At 50.0% G+C, this 21,887-nt stretch overlaps 1 protein-coding gene across 3 annotated transcripts in view; it reads right to left on the bottom strand.

The window, feature by feature from the left end:
* Nucleotides 1-21,887, bottom strand: part of CSMD2 (CUB and Sushi multiple domains 2) — a 284,784-nt gene that overhangs the window by 248,766 nt on the left and 14,131 nt on the right. For all 3 annotated transcript variants that reach the window (XR_010425057.1, XM_064635158.1, XM_064635159.1), the window contains exons 3-4: nt 17,451-17,667; nt 3,967-4,079 (exon numbers count right to left, since the gene is read on the bottom strand). Coding sequence is in view for 2 of the 3 variants with exons in the window: in XM_064635158.1 (XP_064491228.1) it covers nt 3,967-4,079; nt 17,451-17,667 (330 nt within the window). In the remaining variant the exon portion in view is untranslated. The remainder of the gene's footprint in view (nt 1-3,966; nt 4,080-17,450; nt 17,668-21,887) is intronic.

The raw sequence follows: 21,887 nt of genomic DNA, 5'->3' as shown, positions 1-21,887 counted from the left end.
ATTTTATATATCTCTATACCTTCTTAATTTTATTTATTCCTTTTTAATTTTATTTATACCTTTTTAATTTTATTTACACCTCTTTAATTTTATTGATACCTTTTTAATTTTATTTATATCTCTAATTTTATTTATACCTTTTTAATTTTATTTATACCTCTTAAATTTTATTTATATATTTTTAATTTTATTTATACCTCCTTAATTTTATTTCAGTGCCTGGAACCCCCAGATGTGCAGCCCCTCAGGTACAACCCCGGCCACACCTGGCCAAGGAGAAGCCTTTCCTTGCTCTGTTTTCCTCCCAGCTCTGCTTTCCAGGGAGGAATGAGGAGAAAACTCCTCTTATTTACTGAGCTGGGAAATGATATTTGGCATCTGGAGAAAAATCCCAGCAGACAGGGAGCGATGGGAGAACATGAGGAGCAGGGGAATGAGAGCAGACAGGAACAAGCTGGCAACACACAGCCACTAAATGAAGAAAGATGAGCGAGGCAGACAATGAGGAAAAGAGGATTAAGGGACAGCTACCAGCACAAGAATACCATAAAGGCAAAAAAAAACCCCACAGGGCCAAGGGGAAAGTGAAGCAGATCCTCAAATCCCACCTCGGGCACCAGGGGCTGGAAAACCCCCCCGGGGACTGGGGGAAAGTCCCTCTGTTCCCTCCTGTTCTCTGGGTCCGAGCAGGACAGGTCGGTGTGGTCACCAAGGAACTGCTTTGAGATGTTTTCTAAGAGATCACAGAATCCCAGAATCAGCTGGGTTGGAAGGGACCTCTGAGATCATCAAGTCCAACCCTTGATCCAACCCCGCTGTGGTTCCCAGCCCATGGCACTGATGCCACATCCAGTCCCATCTTAAAAACCTCCAGGGACGGAGAATCCACCCCTTCCCTGGGCAGCCCATTCCAATGGCTGAGCACCCTCTCTGCAAAGAAATTCTTCCTGATCTCCAACCTAACCCTCCCCTGGCACAGCTGCAGACCCAGCCCTCTTGTCTTGCTGATGGTTGCCTGGGAAAAGAGACCAACCCCCCCTGGCTCCCCCCTCCTGTCAGGGAGTTGCAGAGAGTGAGGAGGTCTCCCCTGAGCCTCCTCTTCTCCAGGCTGAGCCCCCCCAGCTCCCTCAGCCTCTCCTCACAGCACTTGTGCTCCAGTCCCTTCCCCAGCCTCGTTGCTCTCCTCTGGACCTGCTCCAGCCCCTCCATGTCCTTCCTGAGCTGAGGGCCCAGAACTGGACACAGCACTCCAGGGGTGGCCTCACCAGCGCTGAGTCCAGGGGCAGAATCCCTTCCCTGGCCCTGTTGGCCACCCTGTTCCTGAGCCAGTCCAGGATCCATTGGCCCTCTTGTCCCCCTGGGCACACTCTGGCTCCTGTTCAGCTCCCTGTCCATCCCCACTCCCAGCTCCCTTCCTGCCTGGCTGCTCTCCAGCCCCTCTGGCCCAGCCTGGAGCTGCCGGGGGTTGTTGTGGCCAAAGGGCAGGACCCGGCCCTTGGCCTGGTTGAACCTCATCCCCTTGGAATCAGCCCAACTCTCCAACCCATCCAGGTCCCTCTGCAGAGCCCTCCTGCCCTCCAGCTGATGGACACTCCCCCCAGCTTGGTGTCATGGTGCAGGAATGATGTTAACTGGAGCCAGGAAGATGTTAACTCCGAGATTTAACTCAGAGCACACCAACCTCCACTGCTGCATCCCCCGAGGGCCGGGGCAGCGCAGACATCAGTGTGAGCAACAACGCTTTCGTGTCACTTTGATGCCTCCAACAACGGCACTTTCTTCCTGTCCTCCTTTTTTTTAAAAAAAAAAAAAAAAAAAAAGTTCCCCAGAGCTTTCGTTCCAATTTTAAAATTCCGTTCCAATTTTAAAATTCCGTTTCTTTTGGTGCCCGTTTCCCGACGATCGCTCCGAGGGAGGAGGAGAATAATGAGCAGGCTTTGATAGGGATCATAACGGAGCCATTTACTGCAGGAACTCCGAGCATTGTTCTGCCTTTAAACGTGAATTATGGAATCACAAGCCATTCACCGAGTCATAGATTACAACGAACTGCAACGGCATTACAGCAGCAGCACAACCCTCGGATCAAACCCACACTTATCACCTCCTTTAGTCCTCGTTAACAACCCAAACAATCTGTTTTGGGGCAGGCTCAGGGTGGCACTTTCAGCCAGTGAACCCCTGTCCCTCCCTCAAAATAACGCTCTGGTGCTCCCGTGTCACCCCGGCTCCGGTTAAGTTTTAAATACATTTATTTTCCGCCTCGGTTACACCCTTTAAATCCTCCTAATCACCAGTCAAATAAACTTCAGATGGTTTAAAATCTATGTGACTAAAGGGCAGCCCTGGGCCGAGCCTTTGTACAAGATTACCTGCTGCAATAAAAAACCATCACAGAGTGTACAAGTAACTGTGTGTAAATGCCAAAAAATGAACTCCAAATGTCAGGAAAGCGCCAAAGCAGCCACGTGCCCTCAGAATTCGGGAGTGATGTGCTCAAGTGCTAAAGGCAGGGACTGGCAGCTGTTCTGGCAGAGATTTGGGAAATGAGAAGCAGGATTTGCCTTTCATTACCCCAGTGAGACTTTCCTGACACCTGAATCCCCCTCACCCTGCTCTGCTCAGCAGTCCCAGCTCCCACCACCAGCATTCCCAGCAATCCCAGACCCTGGGAATAAGCAGAGCTGGTCCTTGACTTTAGAGGGATGAGTGGGATGATGTTGGGATGAGTGGGATGATGTTGGGATGGGTGGGATGATGCTGGGATGAGTGGGATGAGTGGGATGATGGTGGGATGAGTGGGATGATGGTGGGATGAGTGGGATGATGCTGGGATGAGTGGGATGATGTTGGGATGAGTGGGATGATGGTGGGATGAGTGGGATGATGCTGGGATGAGTGGGATGATGCTGGGATGAGTGGGATGATGCTGGGATGAGTGGGATGATGCTGGGATGAGTGGGATGATGTTGGGATGAGTGGGATGATGCTGGGATGAGTGGGATGATGCTGGGATGAGTGGGATGAGTGGGATGATGCTGGGATGAGTGGGATGATGCTGGGATGAGCTTCACCACCACTGCTGACCCCTCTGAGCCCCTGCCCACACTGATCAGGACCAACAGAAACATCCTGGTGTCACAGGAGCAAAGGTTTGAATCAGAAATGAGAGGGTGTTCGAGCAGAATTTAATTATCAAGTGCACAAAACGCTGAGGGCTCCACATCGTGTCAATGAGAGCATTTGCTTGGCTTAATGTCTTGGGTAATTGGCTGCTTGGACTCATTACCAAGAAGTTCTAGGCATTAATGATGATTTTAAGGACTCTAAAGAAAAACATTTATGGGGAGATGAACGGCATTGTAGGTTCAATAATCAACATCAGTGTAACTTCAATTTTAACGTGGTTAATCTGTCATTTACCCAGGAAAAAATGAACTGCCTTCTACTACAAACACATTTTTTTCCCCCATATCTGGGGACTTCCACTGTCCAAGGCTTTCTGAAGCTTTCAAGCCTGCACATGCAGCTCTTCACCCCCACAACCACCAAACTCTGCATGACCAGAAACACAGGAGGGGAATTTAAGTCCTCGGGGAGGAAAGAGCAGGGAAAAGCAAAATAACAAAGAAGGGAAGAGAAAGTAAAGCAAAGTGCAGGAATTCAGATACCCCAGTGGCTGCACAGACACTGCTCCTGCTGTAACCCACTGCCAACCCACACCCCCCATCCTCCCTGACATTCCAGGGAATTAAAGAAGCTTTTAAGGACGTTTTGAGCACTCAATTGGAATCCTGGGGAAAAAAAAGGGCATTAAATTCAATAGGAACGAGAGGCTCCTGCCGCGGATGGAGCGTGTGGATGGGCACAGATCCTGGTAGAGACTTCACCCCTTGGTTTGACATCCCCACAGGGCAAATGTGGGCAGGGAGAACTGTGTTTCCTGGGCACACTGGGCACACTCACCCTCGTAGGTGGCCTGGAAGCCCTGGGCACTCACGGCGTAGTCGCTGACGAGCCACAGGGACAGCAGAGCCCCCGAGCTGACCACGGGGGCAGGCAGCTGGAACCCTGTCAACCTGCAAGGAAACAACAGCAAGGTCACACCCCCCGTGCCAGGCAGCTGGAACCCCCTTAGCCTGGAAAAAAACCAGGAGCAGGGTCACACTCCCCCCCCATCCCTGCCCTGGAGCCACCACAGCCCCACAGCGGGGGACAAAGAGGGTTCAACAAATCCTGGGCAAACCCAGCCTGGACTTTGAACATCTTCTGGCTGAGCAGAACTCACAGGGTTCTTTACTGATTGTATCTCAAACCACCTTCTCTGCTTCACACCTTGCTCACCAACACCTGCCTGGGGCTTTTATAACTCACAAACCCTCCCCTTTTATAACTCACAAACCCTCCCCTTTTATAACTCACAAACCCTCCCCTTTCATAACTCACAAACCCTCCCCTTTTATAACTCACAAACCCTCCCCTTTTATAACTCACAAACCCTCCCCTTCACCCCTGGCCAAGGTGGTTTCTGAGCAGATTTCCAGACAGGACATTTGTTTTAAAGCAACCTCATCATCCTGCCATTCCCAAGGCCAGAAATTCAGGTGCAACCCCTGCTCTGCCCTCAAACCAGACTTTCACAAATCACAGGGGCAGCAGGCACTGAAGGAACTCGGTGTCACTGGAGATCCAGGGTGTTCAAGCTGGATCACAGGGGCAAGAGCAGCACGAGATAAACAGGAAAAAAGGAAGTTTCCAGCCCCTTACACTCCGAGGTTCATCCCAGATTTTCTGCCAGGGAGGGCAAAGGACCTCCTGGGATACAAAGCACTGGGACCTTCAAGAATATCTGTGTGGTTTTGATTCAGGGTATTTGCTCTCCTCATGTTTGATAAAAGCACCCAGAGAACAAAATCAGATCTTTCATTTTGGGGGCCCCCCATCCTCCCCCTGACCATTTTTACTGCCAGCCCAAGACATTCCTCCTCAACCCCATGAGCAGCCCCAGAGGCAGTGAGGGAACTTCCCAGCTCTTACTCTGGCCCTGATTTAGCAAACCCAAATATTATTTCCCACAGATTGAGCTCTGACTGATGGGATCTGACGGGCTCTGCCTGAGAAGCTGATTAAAGCGAATTTCCCAGCTGCTGGCAGAGCAGAGCTCACACTCCTGATGCCCACTCCTGATGCCCACGATGCCAGGGCAAGGCTGAACGCCAGCCAAGCAGCACTGACCCACCCTGGGCATCAAACCCACTGTCTGGGCAAGCTGGGGGAGCAATTCCTCCTGCCTGCTGCAAATAAAAGGTTCCAGGATCAAGGATTCAGCTGTCACCGTGCACAGAGCTGAGGAAGTGACACTGCTTTTTATATTCATTAATTCCTCAGTTTAATTAAAGCAGCCTCCTGAACATTCAAACAATCCAGGAAACGCCTGGACCAGCTTTAATAAAAGCCCCCAATGGAGAGCAGAACCAGCTCAGTTTATCCTCCTCTAATCACCCCAGCTGATCCCTTGGAGTTTGGGAATGGATCCGGGTTTTTCCCCCCATCCCAAGCGGATGCAGCTTTTGCACCATGGGGGGAGAGGATCCCCCTCTCTGCACATGTTGCTTTTAATTCAGGGCTGCAGAACACGTCCTTTACCTGTCAGGAAGTGCTCCTGTTCCCTGGGAATCACTGGGAATTCAGTGGGATCTGCACCAGCAGTGCCCTGGGGCGTTTGTACCAACCCAACCCCTATTTTCTACTTAAAAGAAAGTGCCTGTGCATAAGGGCATGAAATTGTAACTGAGGGTTGTTCTCACTCTTGCTACAGATCCCACACTGCCTGGAGAGACAATTCCCAGGGGAACCTCCGGGCTTCCTGAGCCTCCAGAAATTATTGAACCCTCCAGGCACCCAACTCAGAGGGTCACTCGTGTCTTTCCAGCAGCATAAAAGGGGACCAAACACTGTGTTCCCCCCGAGATCAGACAGCCCTTCTGCCCACAAAGTGCCCCCATCAGTGCTAAAACTAAACTTACTCAGAAGCAAGCAGGAAATATTGCTTTGATTGGGAAAAATATCTATATAGCAACTCCTCCCCTGTGCTGGACAGAGCTCCCCGTCTCCTCCTGGGCTGGGAAGGAGAGGAAATTCCTCCTGTTTCTCATGGAAGTCAAAAAAAAAGTTCTTCCTCTTCTGAAGCCTCCAACCAACACACACAACTGACATTTTTTCCTCCTTTGATGGAAGAGCCCAGGCAACATCCTCTTGAAGGAACAATAATTGACCCATGTCCATGTTCAAAACCCCCCCAGGAAAAGCTCAGCTCTCCTGTTCCAGAGCCCCAGGACAGCCAGGCTTGGCAGGACACTCCTAAATCCACAGCCCAGGCAAAGTGAAAGCATGGGAGGGAGAGAACATGGAATCATCCCCCAGTGGCCTCATGCCCCAAACAGCAACTCTGACATCACTTCTTTAGGGGAGCAACAAACAAAAATACACCCTAAGGAAGGAAAAAAAAAGGCAGCAAAGTCTGTTTCTCGTTTTTCTGAAGGGCCATAACAAGAAGGTGAGGGCAGTAACAACAGCACCAATAACCATATTGCAGTCCTTCTGTACCTCTGGCCAAATGGATTATTGAGTGATTATCCCCTTAACGTGCTTGGAGCCAACACTGATTGTGTGTGAGATTTTCAATGTGTTTTTCATTGGCTTAATTCTCCTCCTGCTGTGAGGAACCAAACGAGCCCCAGCGCCAGAAAAGCCACTCTAGGAGCTTGTCCTTGCAAAAATCAATATCCCCCAAACAAAGCAGCACAGAAATCCTCTGCTCTCCTTGTGGCCTCCCTCCTGCCTCCCCCTCGGGTTTGCCCTGGAATGTTTCGGGGGTCTGGGTCCCCCTCAGCAACAGGACAGCAAACTGGGAGTCAGGACAGGTTTGGGAGAGCTGATGGGGGTGAAAACCTGCAGTGCCACGAGGGTCAAGTCTGGACCAGGCTCCAGGTGGGATCTGCACTCACAGAATCCGGGAATCAGTGAGGTTGGAAAAGCCCTCCCAGCCCATGGATCCCCCCTGTGCCCCATCCCTGCCTTGTCCCCCAGCCCAGAGCACTCAGTGCCACATCCAGCCCTTCCTGGGACACCTCCAGGGCTGGGCACTCCAAACCTCCCTGGGCAGCCCCTTCCAAAGCCTGACCACCCTTTCCAGGCAGAAATTCCTCCTGGTGTCCAACCTGACCCTCCCCTGGCACAGCCTGAGGCCGTTCCCTCTCCTCCTGTCCCTTGTTCCCTGGGAGCAGAGCCCGACCCCCCCCAGCTCCCCCCTCCTGTCAGGGGGTTGCAGAGCCAGAAGGTCCCCCCTGAGCCTCCTTTGCTCCAGGCTGAGCCCCCCCAGCTCCCTCAGCCCCTCCAGCTGCTCCATTCCCTTCTCCAGCCCCTCAAAGGACCTTTCCCATCTCCCCTCTGGATGTGCCCCCACCCTCCCTAATGCCCCAAAGTCCCTCCCCAGTGCAAAACTGTCCCATCATCCCCCTCCCACAGGAGTTGAGCACCAGCCAAAGACCCCCTGCCCGCTCTGCTCAGCAGGTTCAACCCACAACCTGACACTTCTTTTGCCCTAAACCAGAACATTCCCTCGCTCTGCCCTCCATCTGTTGCACATTATCCCATCCCACTGGATCCAGGACAACTGTGCCACACACAGTGACTCAGGCTCCCATTCTGGAGTGCAGGTGCCATAATTAAACCCCCAGCACATTATTTTTCTGGTAGGATGCCCACCATCAGCTCAGGCTGCAATCAAAATAGTTATTGCAGCTGGCAATCCAACAGCCTTTAAAGCATAAAATGCTGGAGAAGTGTCTCAGAACATCTAATGAAAATGCATTGGATTGTATCATTTAACCCAGCATTAAATTACACCACACCATCCTTCAGTGAGCTCTTCCTGCATGTAATTTAAAGGCACCTATTAAGGAAAATTTCCCATCAAATGAACCTCTCTGTCTCTTTGCTGTGTGCAGCTGAGATGACACAGCTCCCCAAGGGCCAGGCTGGCACCTCTGCACCATGCCAGGGCAACCACCAGGGCAGGTCAGGTCACAGGGGGGATCCTGATGCTCTGCTCAGCCCTGGGGAGTGCCTGCTCCAGGTCTGGGCTCCTCAGGACAGCAGGGCCAGGGAGCTCCTGGATTAAGAGATATAAAGATGCTGAAGGGATGGAGCATCTCTGGGAGCAGCAAAGGCTGAGGGACCCGGGGCTGTTCAGCCTCCAGAACCATCTGGACACAACCCTGGGCCACTGCCCTGGGATGTGGGACCAGGGGGGGCACAGAACCACAGAACATCCTGAGTTGGGAGGGACCCACAAGGACCATGGAAGTCCAGCTCCTGATGGTTCCTTCCCAACCTCACTCATTCCGTGATTCTGGGATTGTGTGCTGAGAAAAAACCAGCTGGGAGTGAGAGCTGCCCTTTGGGAAGAGCCTGGAGGGAGCAGGTGAGTCCTGTCCCACCGTGCTCCAGCCACCCTGAAGGCATTTGGGAAGTGAAGTCATGAAATACTGAACTTAATCCACCACCAGCTGGGGCAACAGAGCCCAGAGAATTCCCATTGCCCCTGAATCCATGTGCCTGTCGAGCTGTGCCCGGGCACAGACACTGCTGGCACTGAAAGGTTCTGGGTTCAACCCTCCTCTGAACACTGGGCACGAGAAAAGCAGCATTAATGAACATTCCCAACTGCTAAGGAACATTCCCAAGTGTTAATGAACATTCCCAACTGCTAATGAACATTCCCAACTGCTAATGAACATTCCCAACTGCTAATGGACATTCCCAACTGTCAGTGGACATTCCCAACTGTCAATGGACATTCCCAACTGCTAATGAACATTCCCAACTGTCAATGGACATTCCCAACTGTCAGTGAACATTCCCAACTGTCTGGATGGAATGAGGGATGTGTGAGCACTGCAGTCCAGCTGCTGCAGGGAAAACCCCTCCAGGAACACAGATGGAGGGATGGCTGAACATGAAATTCCCAAGGGAAGCTGGAAACACAGCCCTGGGCACAGTGGTCACTCACAGATGTCCCCCCCAGGGCTGCTCCAGGGAGCTACAGCAAGGATAAAAGAGCAAGAATAAAAGAACAAATGCAAGAGATCCAGGAATTTTCCCCCACTTCCTCAGGCTTGGCAGGGACACAGCTTTTTTTCTGGGTGGTTCTGTTGTTTTTTCCTCCCTTTTTCTCTGCATTTATTAAAGAAAAACACAATTACGACGAGATATCAGCTTTTTTTTCCCCCCTAACCTCGTTAAGGTGGTCCTGTGAAGGCTCTCATTAATCACCAATAAATGAGCAGAGCATGAGCTGAGGGCTCTCCCAGCTCCCACAATGAAAAGCCAGGGGTGTCCTCGAGGCAGAGCTCGCTGGTGTCACTGAGACACTTGGCCTTTAATCTGCAGCCCTGGAAGGCTGAAAGGATACTCTGGACCAAAAAAAAAAAAACCAAAACAACAACAAAAAACCCAAACAAAAACCCCAAAGCAAACAAACAAAAAATAGACAAAAAACCCAAACACAAAGAAACCCTCAAAAACACAAACAAAAAACCCCAAAAAACAAACAAACAAACAAAACCCCAACAAAAAACCCCAACCAAACAAACAAAAACAAAAAAAAACAAAAAAAAACCAAAGAAAAAAAAAAAAAGAAAAAAACCACACCAAAACCAAATAAAAAAACCCAAACCAAACCAAAACGAAACAAAAAAACCCCCACAAAAATATCTGAACCAGCTCCAAAGGAACCAGCAGTGACACAAGAACAGCGGGATCAGCTCCCATCCTGCTCAACTTCCAGGGCTGATTTATCCTCGAGCCCAAACTGCTTTTTGTTTTGGAGGCAAAGCCACGACCAGACCCTGAGCAAACACCTGCAGAGGCACCAGGAACTCCTGGAATATTCCCTGTTCACATTTCACCATCTTCTCCCACCCCAGCCATCCCCTCTGCTGGATAATTAAGTTGCTCCTAAATAAGGGACTCCATTGGCTCTGACACAGTTATTCTGTATTTCTCTTCTCAAGGCAGTAACGAGCAGAAGGGAAAAAACATAAATAAGCCTCTTCCTGTGTTCCTGGGGCTCTCCCAGTGACACCCCCCCCCTCCATTTTTCCATAAATTTTCTCCAGCGCTCTGGGAAGGGTTCTCTGGCCCAGGGTTTAGGGATCAGGTGCAATTCCCTGCCTTTTCCAAGCCAAGCACAATCCATCAAAGCCCTGGAGCCCTTTGCTTACCCCATCAGGCAGCCCAGGCTGGAGGGACAGTGACAGAGCCCATAAATCCCAGCCTGCCTGGATTTCTTCACTCGTTTAAAACGAGGGGTTTGGGTCAATTCCCACTAGAAAAGTGTTAATTTATAGAGCCTGAAACCAGCCCAGCCAGCTCAGATATATGAGGCCTTCATGGCTCCAGCTGGGAGCAGGTACTAAGTGTCAGATTTCAATATATTTTGATTTTCCACCCGGTGGAACAGAGTGGGAAGCCCGTGGAGTTGGATGTGATTTATCACTTTTATCCTGCCCTTTCCACGTTCCTTTTTCCAAGAGGTTCTCAGGCAGCACTGGGGGGGGGGTGGAATGAGCTTCAAGGTCCCTTCCAACCCAAACCATTCCATGATTCCACCACATCCCACCAGCTCTGGCACCTCTGTTCCCACTCCCATTATGACAAACCAAAAAAAAGAAAAATCACCAGTTCAACAGGAAAAGTTCATCAAATTCCAGTAACCCCCCCCTGGCAAATCTGAGCTGCCACTGGGAGCACCACAAAGGCAGGTTTGGATCCAGCCCAAGAAGATCTCAGAGGCTTCAATTCAGAACTTGGCACTTTTGGGTTATTTCTGTCTTTCCTTAAAAAAAAAAATAAAATAAAATAAAAGTCCTCGGGGGTGTGAAATCGAGTAAATGGGAAAAACAAGTCCTTGGAAGCCCCTGGGAATCACACAAAGCTTATTTATTGCTGAACACAGCAAAGTGGGGAACAACCACGAGTGTTGCCATGGGGGAGGTGTTGGGAACACCCCGGGATTGACACCAGCCCCTCCCTGCAAACCAGTGTCCTGCAGCCTGAGAGCAGAGAGAGGCCTTTGGAACAACTGGAAATGCAAGAAAAGCGGAATAAAAGTCCAAGTTCTCGGGCCAGGAGCATTCTGGGACTCTGGGATTGTGTCATTCTGCAGTGGGAAAGCTGGGAGAAGGGATTTGCCCCCGGAGCAGAGCAGGACTTGCTGCTCCTGGGAAGGGTCAGCAGCAACCTGCTCCTTCTCATGGACTCTGGAAATCAGAACCACCACCCAGGGGCTCTGCCTTGGTTCAATTTCCCTCCCTCCACTGCTAAAAAATTACCCAATCTCACTCGGTCTGACCCCAAAAACTCCCCCACTGGGGCTGGAAATTGTCCCTCCAGCCCAAGAATAAAGGCAGCTGTGTCTGGAACAACTCAGGCGCCTGGGACTGGATCACTAAACCACTCAAAACCAGATAATAAACTTTACACAGAGCTCCAGAGGACAGGATTAGTGCAGCCCCAGTTTATCAGGAGCATCTCTGGCCGGGAAAAGGAGTGATCCATGGAAGCTGTTTGGGATCTCACCATCCAGGTGGGATTTACCTGGGTGGGCAGGGGCTGGGGGGCCACACACGGGTCACACTCACACCTCACACCGTCCAGGTTCGTTGGGAAATTGTCCCTGTAAACACGATTGAGGGAAACCAGAAACAATCCTGGAAACTAAATATGATTACCTGAGGAACAGCAACACCCCCTGAACACAGCAAGGGGGGCCCAGCTGGAGAAATGGGGTGAAAAGCAGGGCCTTTAACCCTGAATGAGGGCAAAGCTCCCTCCCCTCCCCATCTCTTCATGCCAGAGCAGCAGTGCCAACCCTCCTCCTGAGCCCCCAACATTCCTCGTGGTGCCAGGGGAAAAAAAAACTCCCCCTCGGATTTAATCATCTCGCTTTTATCACTCAGCCTTGATGCATCCTAATAAATAAATATGGAAAAAAAAATCGAATTGGGCCCCTGGAAATCGCAGGGCTCTGCTGCAGCTGCATTAACTCCATTACCTCGCCCCAGACTTTCAGATCGAGTTCCAGCAATTACCCGGCAGACGAAGTTTAAGCACTCAGCACTTCCTCGGAACAAAACAACGGGCAAAAGGTCCTGACGCTGCTGGAGCAGCTCAGACCAGTCTCTTCCCAGGGAAAAAAAAAATTAAAATAAAGTGGATTTTTTTTCTACAAAGCAGAGAACGTAAATTTAAGTGGAGTTTTTTTGTGGTGGTTTTTTTGTAAATTTAAGTGGGGTTTTTGTGGTGTTTTTTTTTTCCCCAGGCAGTTGATGGGAAGCGACAAAGGGCTGTGCTGAGGGGGGAAAGGGGGGCTGGATTCTGAAGTTTACTGAAGGTGACAAAAGGATTTAAGGAGCCCTGGGCTTTATTTACCTTTATCCTCAGCAAAAGGAACTGTGCTCACCTCGGAGACAGAGGGACACACAATCCTGACACCAGCCCTGTGTGTTCCCAGCTGGATTTCCAGGAATTTCTTGAACAGACTTGAGCCCCAGTACCTGTTCTTTCACCCCAAATTTGCACCTCTGCTAGGGGGAGGAACGTGGGGTGAATTCTCTTCTTCCCTGTTCCCTTTGTCTCTCCCTCTCCCCCTCCTCCCCTTCTGCTGTTTTTAAGATCAAAAGCTCCGTGCTCTTGATTGGTAATTAACCACGAGTCACCCGGGCTGATTTTTGCAGCAGTAATTAAAAGGTTATCAAGGAGGAGCAGGCAGGACACGGGTGCTCCTGGTGTAGCTGCAACCGGGTCACCCCAGAGGGTAATTCCACTTTTATCACAAGCATCTCATCAGTCCAAGCTCAAACAAAAGACTTAAATCTTTCAGTCACTTAAATACGGCCAAATATCTGGGGTTTAACTGCACACACAGCACACTGAGGGCAGCTCCTCGTCACCCTGTCAGGGAAGAGGGATGAGCACCTGGAATAAGGAAGAACAACTGGAACAGGGATGTGGGGAGGGAGACAAGGGGGTCCCGGTGCCAGCAGCTGGGAGTGCTCTGCTGGGAATGTGAAGCTTTTCCAGGAGAGATTTGGAAACGTTTTGCACAGCCCTGCACACGCTGCAGACACGGGAATGTCTGCCCAGGAATTCCCTGGGAATGTCTGCCCAGGAATCCCCGGGATGGGAAGGAAGGGTCCTCCCAGCTGGGTAAATAAATATTCACCTCCCAGGAACACAACCTGCACTGCTGGGGCTCTGCCCGCAGTGAACACTTGTTTTCCTTGATCCACAGGCTAAACCAAACATTTTCTTAGGCAAATAAACTCAGTCTCGTGGAAACATTTTGTTTGAACAGCCAAGGACGACACAATTCCCTGGGAGGGAAGCCCACGGGGTTGTAACACCCTGAGCCGCCCCAGCATCGCTCAGCAGCTTCACAGGTGAGGAAAAACATCCCATAATCTGTCCCTTGGGCTCTCAAACGTAATTTTAAACATGTCTGGAAAGGAAAAAAAAAATAAATCTGATTTTCTAAGTTGGCCAGTTCCATTTGCTGTGTAAATCCACAGGGAAAACAGAATTAGGGAGCTGGAAGGACTGACAATGTGTTTTCCCTGGATCTGAGTGCGAGCCTGAGGCTTCAAATAAGGGGTTCCACAACCAATTTAAGGTTCTCACATTAAAAATGTCCTGCAATTCATCAGCAGCTGAGAAAAGCTCCAAGAAGGCAGGTGGTGTTCCTGTCAGCAACTCTCTGGTTGTGCCACAGGGAAGGTGCAGAGGGGCTCCCAAATCCCACAGCAATCCTGGATCCAGAAATCACTGCAAATATTCCCATTTCAGTCAGGTTTGTGAGCCTGGCCCAGAGGGAAGGCAATCAGGGAGGGACCTGATTGGAGCCCCCTGGGAACAATGACACAATCAGGGCACAATGGGAGGGGGAAAAGCTGCTCTGGGGGAAGTGCAGAGTTAAATCAGGTCTCCACTGGCATTTCTGACCCCACAGCACTTCAGAGGAGCTGGGAACTTCAAGGATGAGCTTTTGGGAGAGTTTGGTCTGGTGGAAGGAGCACAAACTCTGCTGAAGAGAAGGGGAAGTCCTGGCCAGGCACTGGAGGGATGTCACAAACCTCATCTCCTGCCCCAGGGAGGGACAAACTGCCCTCCCTGCTCTCAGCTCTCCCAGCAAAGTCTCTCCCACTGATCCCTCTCTCAAAGCCAAGGAATTGGGAAAAATTACAGTGTCAGGTCAAGGAGTGATGGGGTCAAACTGCCAGGGGGGAAATTTAGGTTATATACAGGTGTATATAACAGTTTGAGACCCCCAAAAATCCAATTTCCAAGTCCAAGCCCCCCTCCCACAATTGCTTCAGTGTGAGAGGGGTTTTTTCCAGACACAACACAAGACTCAGTATGGGGGGAATGGGAATTATATTACACTTATTACACAAATAAATATTATAATGCATTACACACACAATTCTAACTCTCTCTCCTATGGTAAAGGAATATTTACATTGGATCAAATCTCCTTTCCCTCCAATAAAAGTCCAGAAGGGAAGAGGGAAAAGATCCTTTTCACTTTCAGGGCAGCAGTGTCTCCTCTTCAACAGGGAAGGAATTCCTCCCTGGGAGGGTGGGGAGGCCCTGGCCCAGGTTGTCCAGAGGAGCTGTGGCTGCCCCATCCCTGGGAGTGTCCAAGGATGGGTTGGAGCAGCCTGGGCTAGTGGGAAGTGTCCCTGCCCATGGCAGGGGGTGGAATGAGATGATCTTTAAGGTCCCTTCCCACCCAAACCAGTCTGGGATTCTAAAAACCAACCCATGAGAGAAGCTGAGAAAGCAAAGACTTGGAAAGAAGCTCTGATTTCACCGACAAAGCAAAGTCCCGGCGCTGAACGGTGACAACAGCCCTGGATGTCTCAATTAAGCCTCCAAACCACATTTAAGATTCACAAACTCATCACAGACACGCCAGGCAAATTCCCTAATATCCAGTAAAGCTGTTTATTAGCAAATGCCTCATTGCATTAGGCCTGCTCTTATTCTATTAGGGAACCTTCACAGCACATTACACTGCAGCACAACGAGGGGGTTGCCAGGAACAGGGTTATTAACCCCTTCTCACAAACCCAGGAGGGGTTGGGTTGGGAGGGACCTTAAAGCTCAGCTCTCATTGCACCCCCTGCCACGGGCTGGGACACCTCCCACCAGCCCAGGAATGACCCTGTGGCACATCCAGGAAATTCCTGTACATCCAAGTCTGAAGTGGGAGAGCAGGGACTGAGGCAGCTCAGAGTGTCCCCATCACCACCATCCTCCTCTTCCCCCAAGAGGAGCTCACAGACAACCATGAACTGCTGGAAAACATCAGTGCTACTCAAAAAAAACCCAAAACACGAGTTCAGGAGGGGGAGAAACAAAGCACTGCAGTTCTCTCCCTTGTTCTGCCCTTGCTCACAGCTCATTTTGGGTCCCCTCCTGGCAGGCGTGAGCTTTGATGAATGACACGTGGCCATCCATCTTCCAGGGCTGCATTCCCGTGATGGATTGGGTACATTTGGAAAGCAGGCAGGGGAAAAAAAAGCAAAATTGATAGTCAGGGGGAGAAGGGAGAGAAAGGAGAAAGAAAAAATAATAATAAAGAAAAGAAAAACAACGTTAGGCAACAGTTACAGAGTTTAATGAGGTGAGATTGATGTACCAAAAAAAACATCACAGGATCACAGAATATCCTGAGCTGGGAGGGACCCACAAGGACCATCAAGTCCAACTGCTGGCCCTGCACTGGACACCCTGAGAACTCGACCACGTGCCCAAGAGCATCGTCCCAACACTGATTTTAGCTGAACAAAGAAACAACTCAGGGGGAGCAAACCCCAGGTTTTGAAGTTGCTGATCCAGAAACATCCAGGGGAAGAAAGGAAGAGTCCACCATGCACAGTCCAGACCTGTCTTGCTTTTCTGAGTCCTCTCCAAGTGCTCTCACAAGCCTCCTTTTTATCTCCCCCCTTTATTTCCCTCTCCTGTATTGTACTAAAACACACATTTCCTGAGCACCTCAGCTCCTCCTTGGACATCAAACCTTCTCCCATGGCTTTGGCTCCTGGTCTCACCCCACAATTCACATCCATGTCCCCAACTGCACTGAAGGTCCCCAGGGATGCAGAGGCAGCACCTCACCTGTCCCCTCACCTTCCCCCAGGGCAGGGCCACCAATTCCCAGGGCAGGGCCCCACTGGACCTCAGTTTTGTGGCCTCTTTGTGCTCCTTCTGCCCACAACCAGCCCAGGCTGATGAGGAGCTCAGAGCAGCATTAACTTCTCACCACAAAGCTCCACGAGCCCAATTTGACACCAGATTTTTCTCCCTTTCCATGACACCCAAAGCAAAGCACTTTGCTGCCTCCTGATTAAATGATGAGGTCCCCTAATTAAGGTGATTCTCGAGCACAGTTGCGAGCTGAAGCTCTGATTTATTTGCATAGCTGAAATCATTACGTAAAGGGCTGATTTCCACCAGGGTGGAACCCAGATTTTCCACTCGGGTTTGACAAGGCCCTGGAGGTCAATGGGTTTGTCCTGGACTCAAGTGGCTCGAAGCAAAATTGATTCCCAGGACTCCAGAATTCCTGTCAGGATTTTAAGACCTGATGCTGCCCCTGTTCCTGTGAGGGTTTGGATGTGTTACTGTCAGGCTTCAGCTGCAAATCAGTCACCACACCAGACAACAAGAGCTGATTTCATCTGGGCCTCAGATGTGGAGCTCTGAGATCACGACTCCTTCGGCTGCACGAGTCTGAAGGGTCATAAAACATTTGCTCCCAAAGCAACACACGATTTTTTTTTTCAAAATCAGCCCCTCATAAAACTTTCTATTCATACCTGAAAGTCTCATATGAGAACCTCTGGAGATTTTCCTTCCTAAACTATTCCTACCACACTATTCAACACCTGCTTACTCCTGAAGGTCCAACAGTTTGGTGGGATGTGAGAGGATATCCCCCCTGTCCAGCTGCTGGGAATAGCCCAAATTTTGTGGGAAAACTCTCAAAGCACTTGGCAGAGCTGCAACTGAGCCCCAGCACCCTCCTCCCACCCCGAGGATCTCGCTGGCACTGAGGGAAGCTGCACATCAGCTCTGCTCTCCTCCTGCTGCTCCAGTTTCTAATTAACTTCTCTGGATGCCCAGGATGACTCCTGATAAATCATTCCTGTCAGGCATTGGGAGCAACATTTCAAACCCTATCAGAGATAAGAAATCAAAACAACTGTGAAGAGCTGCTCATGGAGAAAACACTCCCAGCTTAACTGCAGCATAAACACCCAGCCCGGGCTGAATCCCGGGAAAGGGAATGTTTGGGAACATCCCTGTGATTAACACCCTACCTGGTTCTCAGAGTGCCCTGCTGGGGCAGCCCATCGAAGATGGAGAGCACATCAAAGTCTTCCTCCAGTGCAAAGGAGTGGAAAACCAGCTGTATCCTGTGCTGCTCCTGGGCACTGATGGTCCACGTGCAGTTTGCATAATTGGGGTACCCGTAGGGAAAGCCCGGGCTCTGGATCGTCCCGTTGGGGCCCTGCAAGGTGTGGCTGCAGTTCTGGGCTGGCAAAGAGAGAACAGAAAGCACAGTCAGACAGTGGCAGACACGTATTTAACACCCAAACACAGCACACACGGGGTGGGAGGGACCAGGAGAAGGGAAAACCCAAAGAGGCAGCTTTGTCCTTCCTGCAGGAACGTGCCCCCCGGGCCCCCATCCCTGCTCCCACGGGGATAACAACAGCTGGATGCAGCCTGGTCCTGGGAGCAGAGGCTTCCTCAGACCCCCTCCACTGCCCACAGCAAAATCTGTGATAAACAAAGTCTTGTTTCTCTAAGTTTTTGAATAGGAGTTTATTATCTGGTAAAAGCAAGCACAGCCAGCTGGGTGACAGAAATGGGACAAGTTTCCCAAATCTGCACACACACTACATTTAGTATTATCTTAACTACTCCATGCATATTAATTATCTCATATACATAGACATTTTACAGGATTTTTTGCTAAGTATTTAATATATGGGTTTTCTTACAGCTAAAGCTAAATGGTTCTCTCTACAACCAGTCACAATTCATGCATTCTTGGACAAATAGATTTAAAGTTCTACCATATTTTATTCTTGGGATAGTAGGGAGGTTTTAAGGCCCCCTGACCTTGTAAGGGTCTGTTTTATTTCTTTATGGGGGTGTAATTACGTTTTACAATCCGTTTGTTTTATTTGGATGTCATCACCCGTTTGTTTCACGAGTCACAATTATTTGTCACAGATAACAACAGCTGGACTCCGCCTGTTCCTGGGAACAGAGGCTTCCTCAGACCCCCTTCACTGCCCACAACAAAATCCAACATATTCCTCAGCATCCTCTGGGCATTTTGGGGTTGAACACAAGCCTGGGGGCCTCAAACACGAGGCCACAGAGCAGCACAGTGATGAAGGCACAGCTGATGGTCTCCTTCACCCTCAGTTACCCTGAACAGACACAAACCCAGTGTGCAGACAGTGAGACACCCCTCACCTTGAACACCCAGAACGGCCCTCATACATAACAGGAGCTGAGTCACCACTGAGCCTGTCTGGGCAAGGCTGCAGGAAAACTGAATGGCAAAAGAGCAGGAATTAAACCTGTCCTGGCTCCAAAAAGAGCAGGACACAGTCCAAGCCCTGCCCCATCAACCCAGCCTTCAGGGTCCTTCCAACCCCAACTCTTCTGGGACTCTGTGAACAGTTCTCTGGAGTAAAAGCCACCTCCAGAACCACCCCATGCCCCTGTCAGAGCTGATGGGGGCACCCAGGACAGAAATCCTTGGCCAGCCCCAGCCTTCTGGGGCTGCTGATTCCCTTCACCCAGTCCTGAAAGGTTTCTGCTCCTCGGGCAGGCTCAGCACACAGCAAACCTCTTCCAATCAGTATTTCTGAAGAGCTCCATCTTCTCAGAACAAAAGCCCACTCCTGCACCACCAGCTGAACACTTCACACCTCCCTCAAACCCATTTTCCCTCCCCAGAGCAGTGCCTGGGAAGCTCCATCCCCAAGATAAAGATCAGCTGCCACCAGGTACAACTTCTGGATATACGAGATTTTCTTCTCTCTGGGGAAAAACAGGTACATAAATGTTGCTTTGGGAACAGCCTGAATGACAAATTCTCCTTTTTAGTGTTTTCCTCTCCCTGCACTAATGCCCTGAGTGTCTTTAAAGGCACAAAGACTTCGCTCCAAACTGGTACAACCCCGGCTGGCTTTCCTGGAGTGACTCCTCCACACAAAACCCAAATCCCAGGCAGCTCCCAGGGCAAACCTCGTGGGACCAAAAGCATTTTCACCCTTATCCTGTGGCTGCTGATCCCTGCTCTGGCTTTTCCCACTGCTGCAGGATTGTCCCCCCCCTCTGTGTGGATAACCGAGGCTTTCAAGTTGAAATGAATTAGAGTAGAAATTACTTCTTTGATTTCTCCTCGCCTTTTTTTTTTTTTTCAAAGGCTCCAAAGGCATTTGCACTTCTGAGTGCCAACCAGCCACAGGTAAAGAACTGCAGAGTAGCGCTCATTAAAGCCAATTATAATTAGATTGACCTACTTCGGTGCAAAAAAAAAAATTGCTGGGTGGAACTTCTCTCTGCCAGACGAAGTTCACAGCTTTAGGAATCTAAAACGGGTCCACCGTGTTTACTACCCAGGGAATCTTTTCTGTAGCATGTTTATTATCTCAATGAGAGCCAGGACAGCCCCACAATCCACCTGGGATTAAGGCTGAGCCAGGCACAGGATTCCTCAACCAGGGCAGAGGGAGTATTTTGCATTTCCAGAGTATTTTGCATTTCCGGAGTATTTTGCATTTCCAGAATATTTTGCATTTCCAGAGCATTTTGCATTTCCAGAGCACTGTGGCACCTGCCCCTCTCAGGAGTGGGATCCACCTCCCTCCTCCACCTCAGCTCCATTCAGCTGTGGAGTTCACTGAGAACATGAACTGAGTGCCAGAAAAGCTGCCCAGGACTGGGGCTGTTGATCCCAGAGGGGTAAATGAACCCCAGTAGCTCAGGGGAGACACTTTAATCATGGTGACTTGTCTGCTCAGCTCTAGAACTGCCTCAGGGTAAGACACAGACTATCCATCCCCAAACCAGAGAAGTCCTTCAGAGAGGATTTCCTCCTTCCAGCAGGATCTGGAAATGTGTCTGTGCACCCTTAGACACGGACACAAAGTGTCTGTACACCCCAAGACAGAAATACTCCTTTTTTTTTTCTGGGCGTTTTTCACCCCAAACCAACTTTTGTCCTGCCAATGCCTCTGGCAGAGGGGGCATTTCAGTCAACTGGCTCAGCTCAGCCCCTTTTCTTAGTTCTGACCCTTGGCCTCTCCTCTGGGATGCCTGATGGGCTCTGCCTGCCTGGCACAGACTTTGTTCTCACATTTGCAGACTGGCCTTCTTATTCTTTTATTCCTTTCATTATGCAAAAGATTTGAGCCCCCAAAATGCTTTTTTTCTTTGTCCAGAAACAAATCCACAGTGAAAATGCAGTGAAACAATTCCACCAGCTCAGTTGTCTCCAATTCCCACCAAACCATCTTTCCTCCAACCAGAGCAACTGGAACTGCCCCTCCTGCACAGTTCTTATTTGAATCCTAAATTCATCAGGGCAATTTGAGGAAATTGGGAAGTTAAAGAGGCTCCATCCCTCTGTTTCCCCATGGGATCAAAGCTCCCAAGGCTGTGGGAAGGCCACAAAATACATTCAAGGTCAGAGGCACCACGTTCCCAACACTTCCAAGGTCACAGGGAAGGCAGCCAGCTCCAAAATCAACATAAACTCACATCATCCTTGCACAGAAGGCCAGAAATATGGACATAAACCCAACTGAGGAAAACAAAAATACAACAGGAAAACAGGTCCCAGTTCTGTGAGGTTCTCAAATTAATCCACTGAGATATTTGCACGTTCACGACGTCGACCCAGAGGTGCTCTGGGCTCAGATAAAACAAAACTGCTCTCTGCAAACAGAGAAGGGGCTGACAAACTGGGAAATAATCTATTCCCCATCAGCTGTAATAGGAGGGAACTTCATTTATATTGGACACTGCTGGAAGAAGTCAGGGAGCCCGGGAGAATTCCTGCACTCTGTAATTTGCTGCCAGCTTTGAGTTAGTTCAGCTCAGGCTTGACTGACAAAAACCTTATCTAAAATTTAACATACACGAGGAGGAAAACACTCAACTCTCCTCTGCAGATTGCAAAAAACAATTCTCTTTATCCCTTTGGCCCAGGAGCAGGAATAAGTGGGAAGATATGAAAGGGCAACACCAGTGCCTGGGCTATAAAGTTCCAGGTGGATTTTTATTTGACAGAGGAGACAACATTCATCCAGAATTTCTGGCACATTCTCTCCAACCCTGAAGTCTCACAGGAGGCACTTCAGGAAAGGGGAACTCTGCAGCTTCCCTCCCATCAGCCACCCCCAGCCCTGCCCTTTATCTCAGCTCTGGTGGCTCATTCCAGGTGTATTTATGCAGATATTCCAGCTTCCACTACTGTTATCCCTGGACTCACTTCCTGAAGGGGGAACACCCCCAGGGGCTCACCCCAGAGCTGGGTTTGTGGGCACATGTCCCAGTTTGGGATGGAGATGCCCAGACTGGGCACAGAGCTGAGCCCAGCTTTACTCTGCCAGTGTAAACATTAATCCATTAAAACATTAATCCACTGATGATCCTTCATTTCTTTCAGTTTTGGGGTTTTTTTTACAAGTTGCCTGAACCAGTCTCCACTTCCAACAGCTGGTTTG

Source organism: Pseudopipra pipra, chromosome 24, assembly GCF_036250125.1.
Source record: "Pseudopipra pipra isolate bDixPip1 chromosome 24, bDixPip1.hap1, whole genome shotgun sequence".
Lineage (NCBI taxonomy): Eukaryota > Metazoa > Chordata > Aves > Passeriformes > Pipridae > Pseudopipra > Pseudopipra pipra.
Note: the sequence above shows the minus strand (reverse complement) of the source record. Positions and strands in the feature narration are given on the sequence as shown.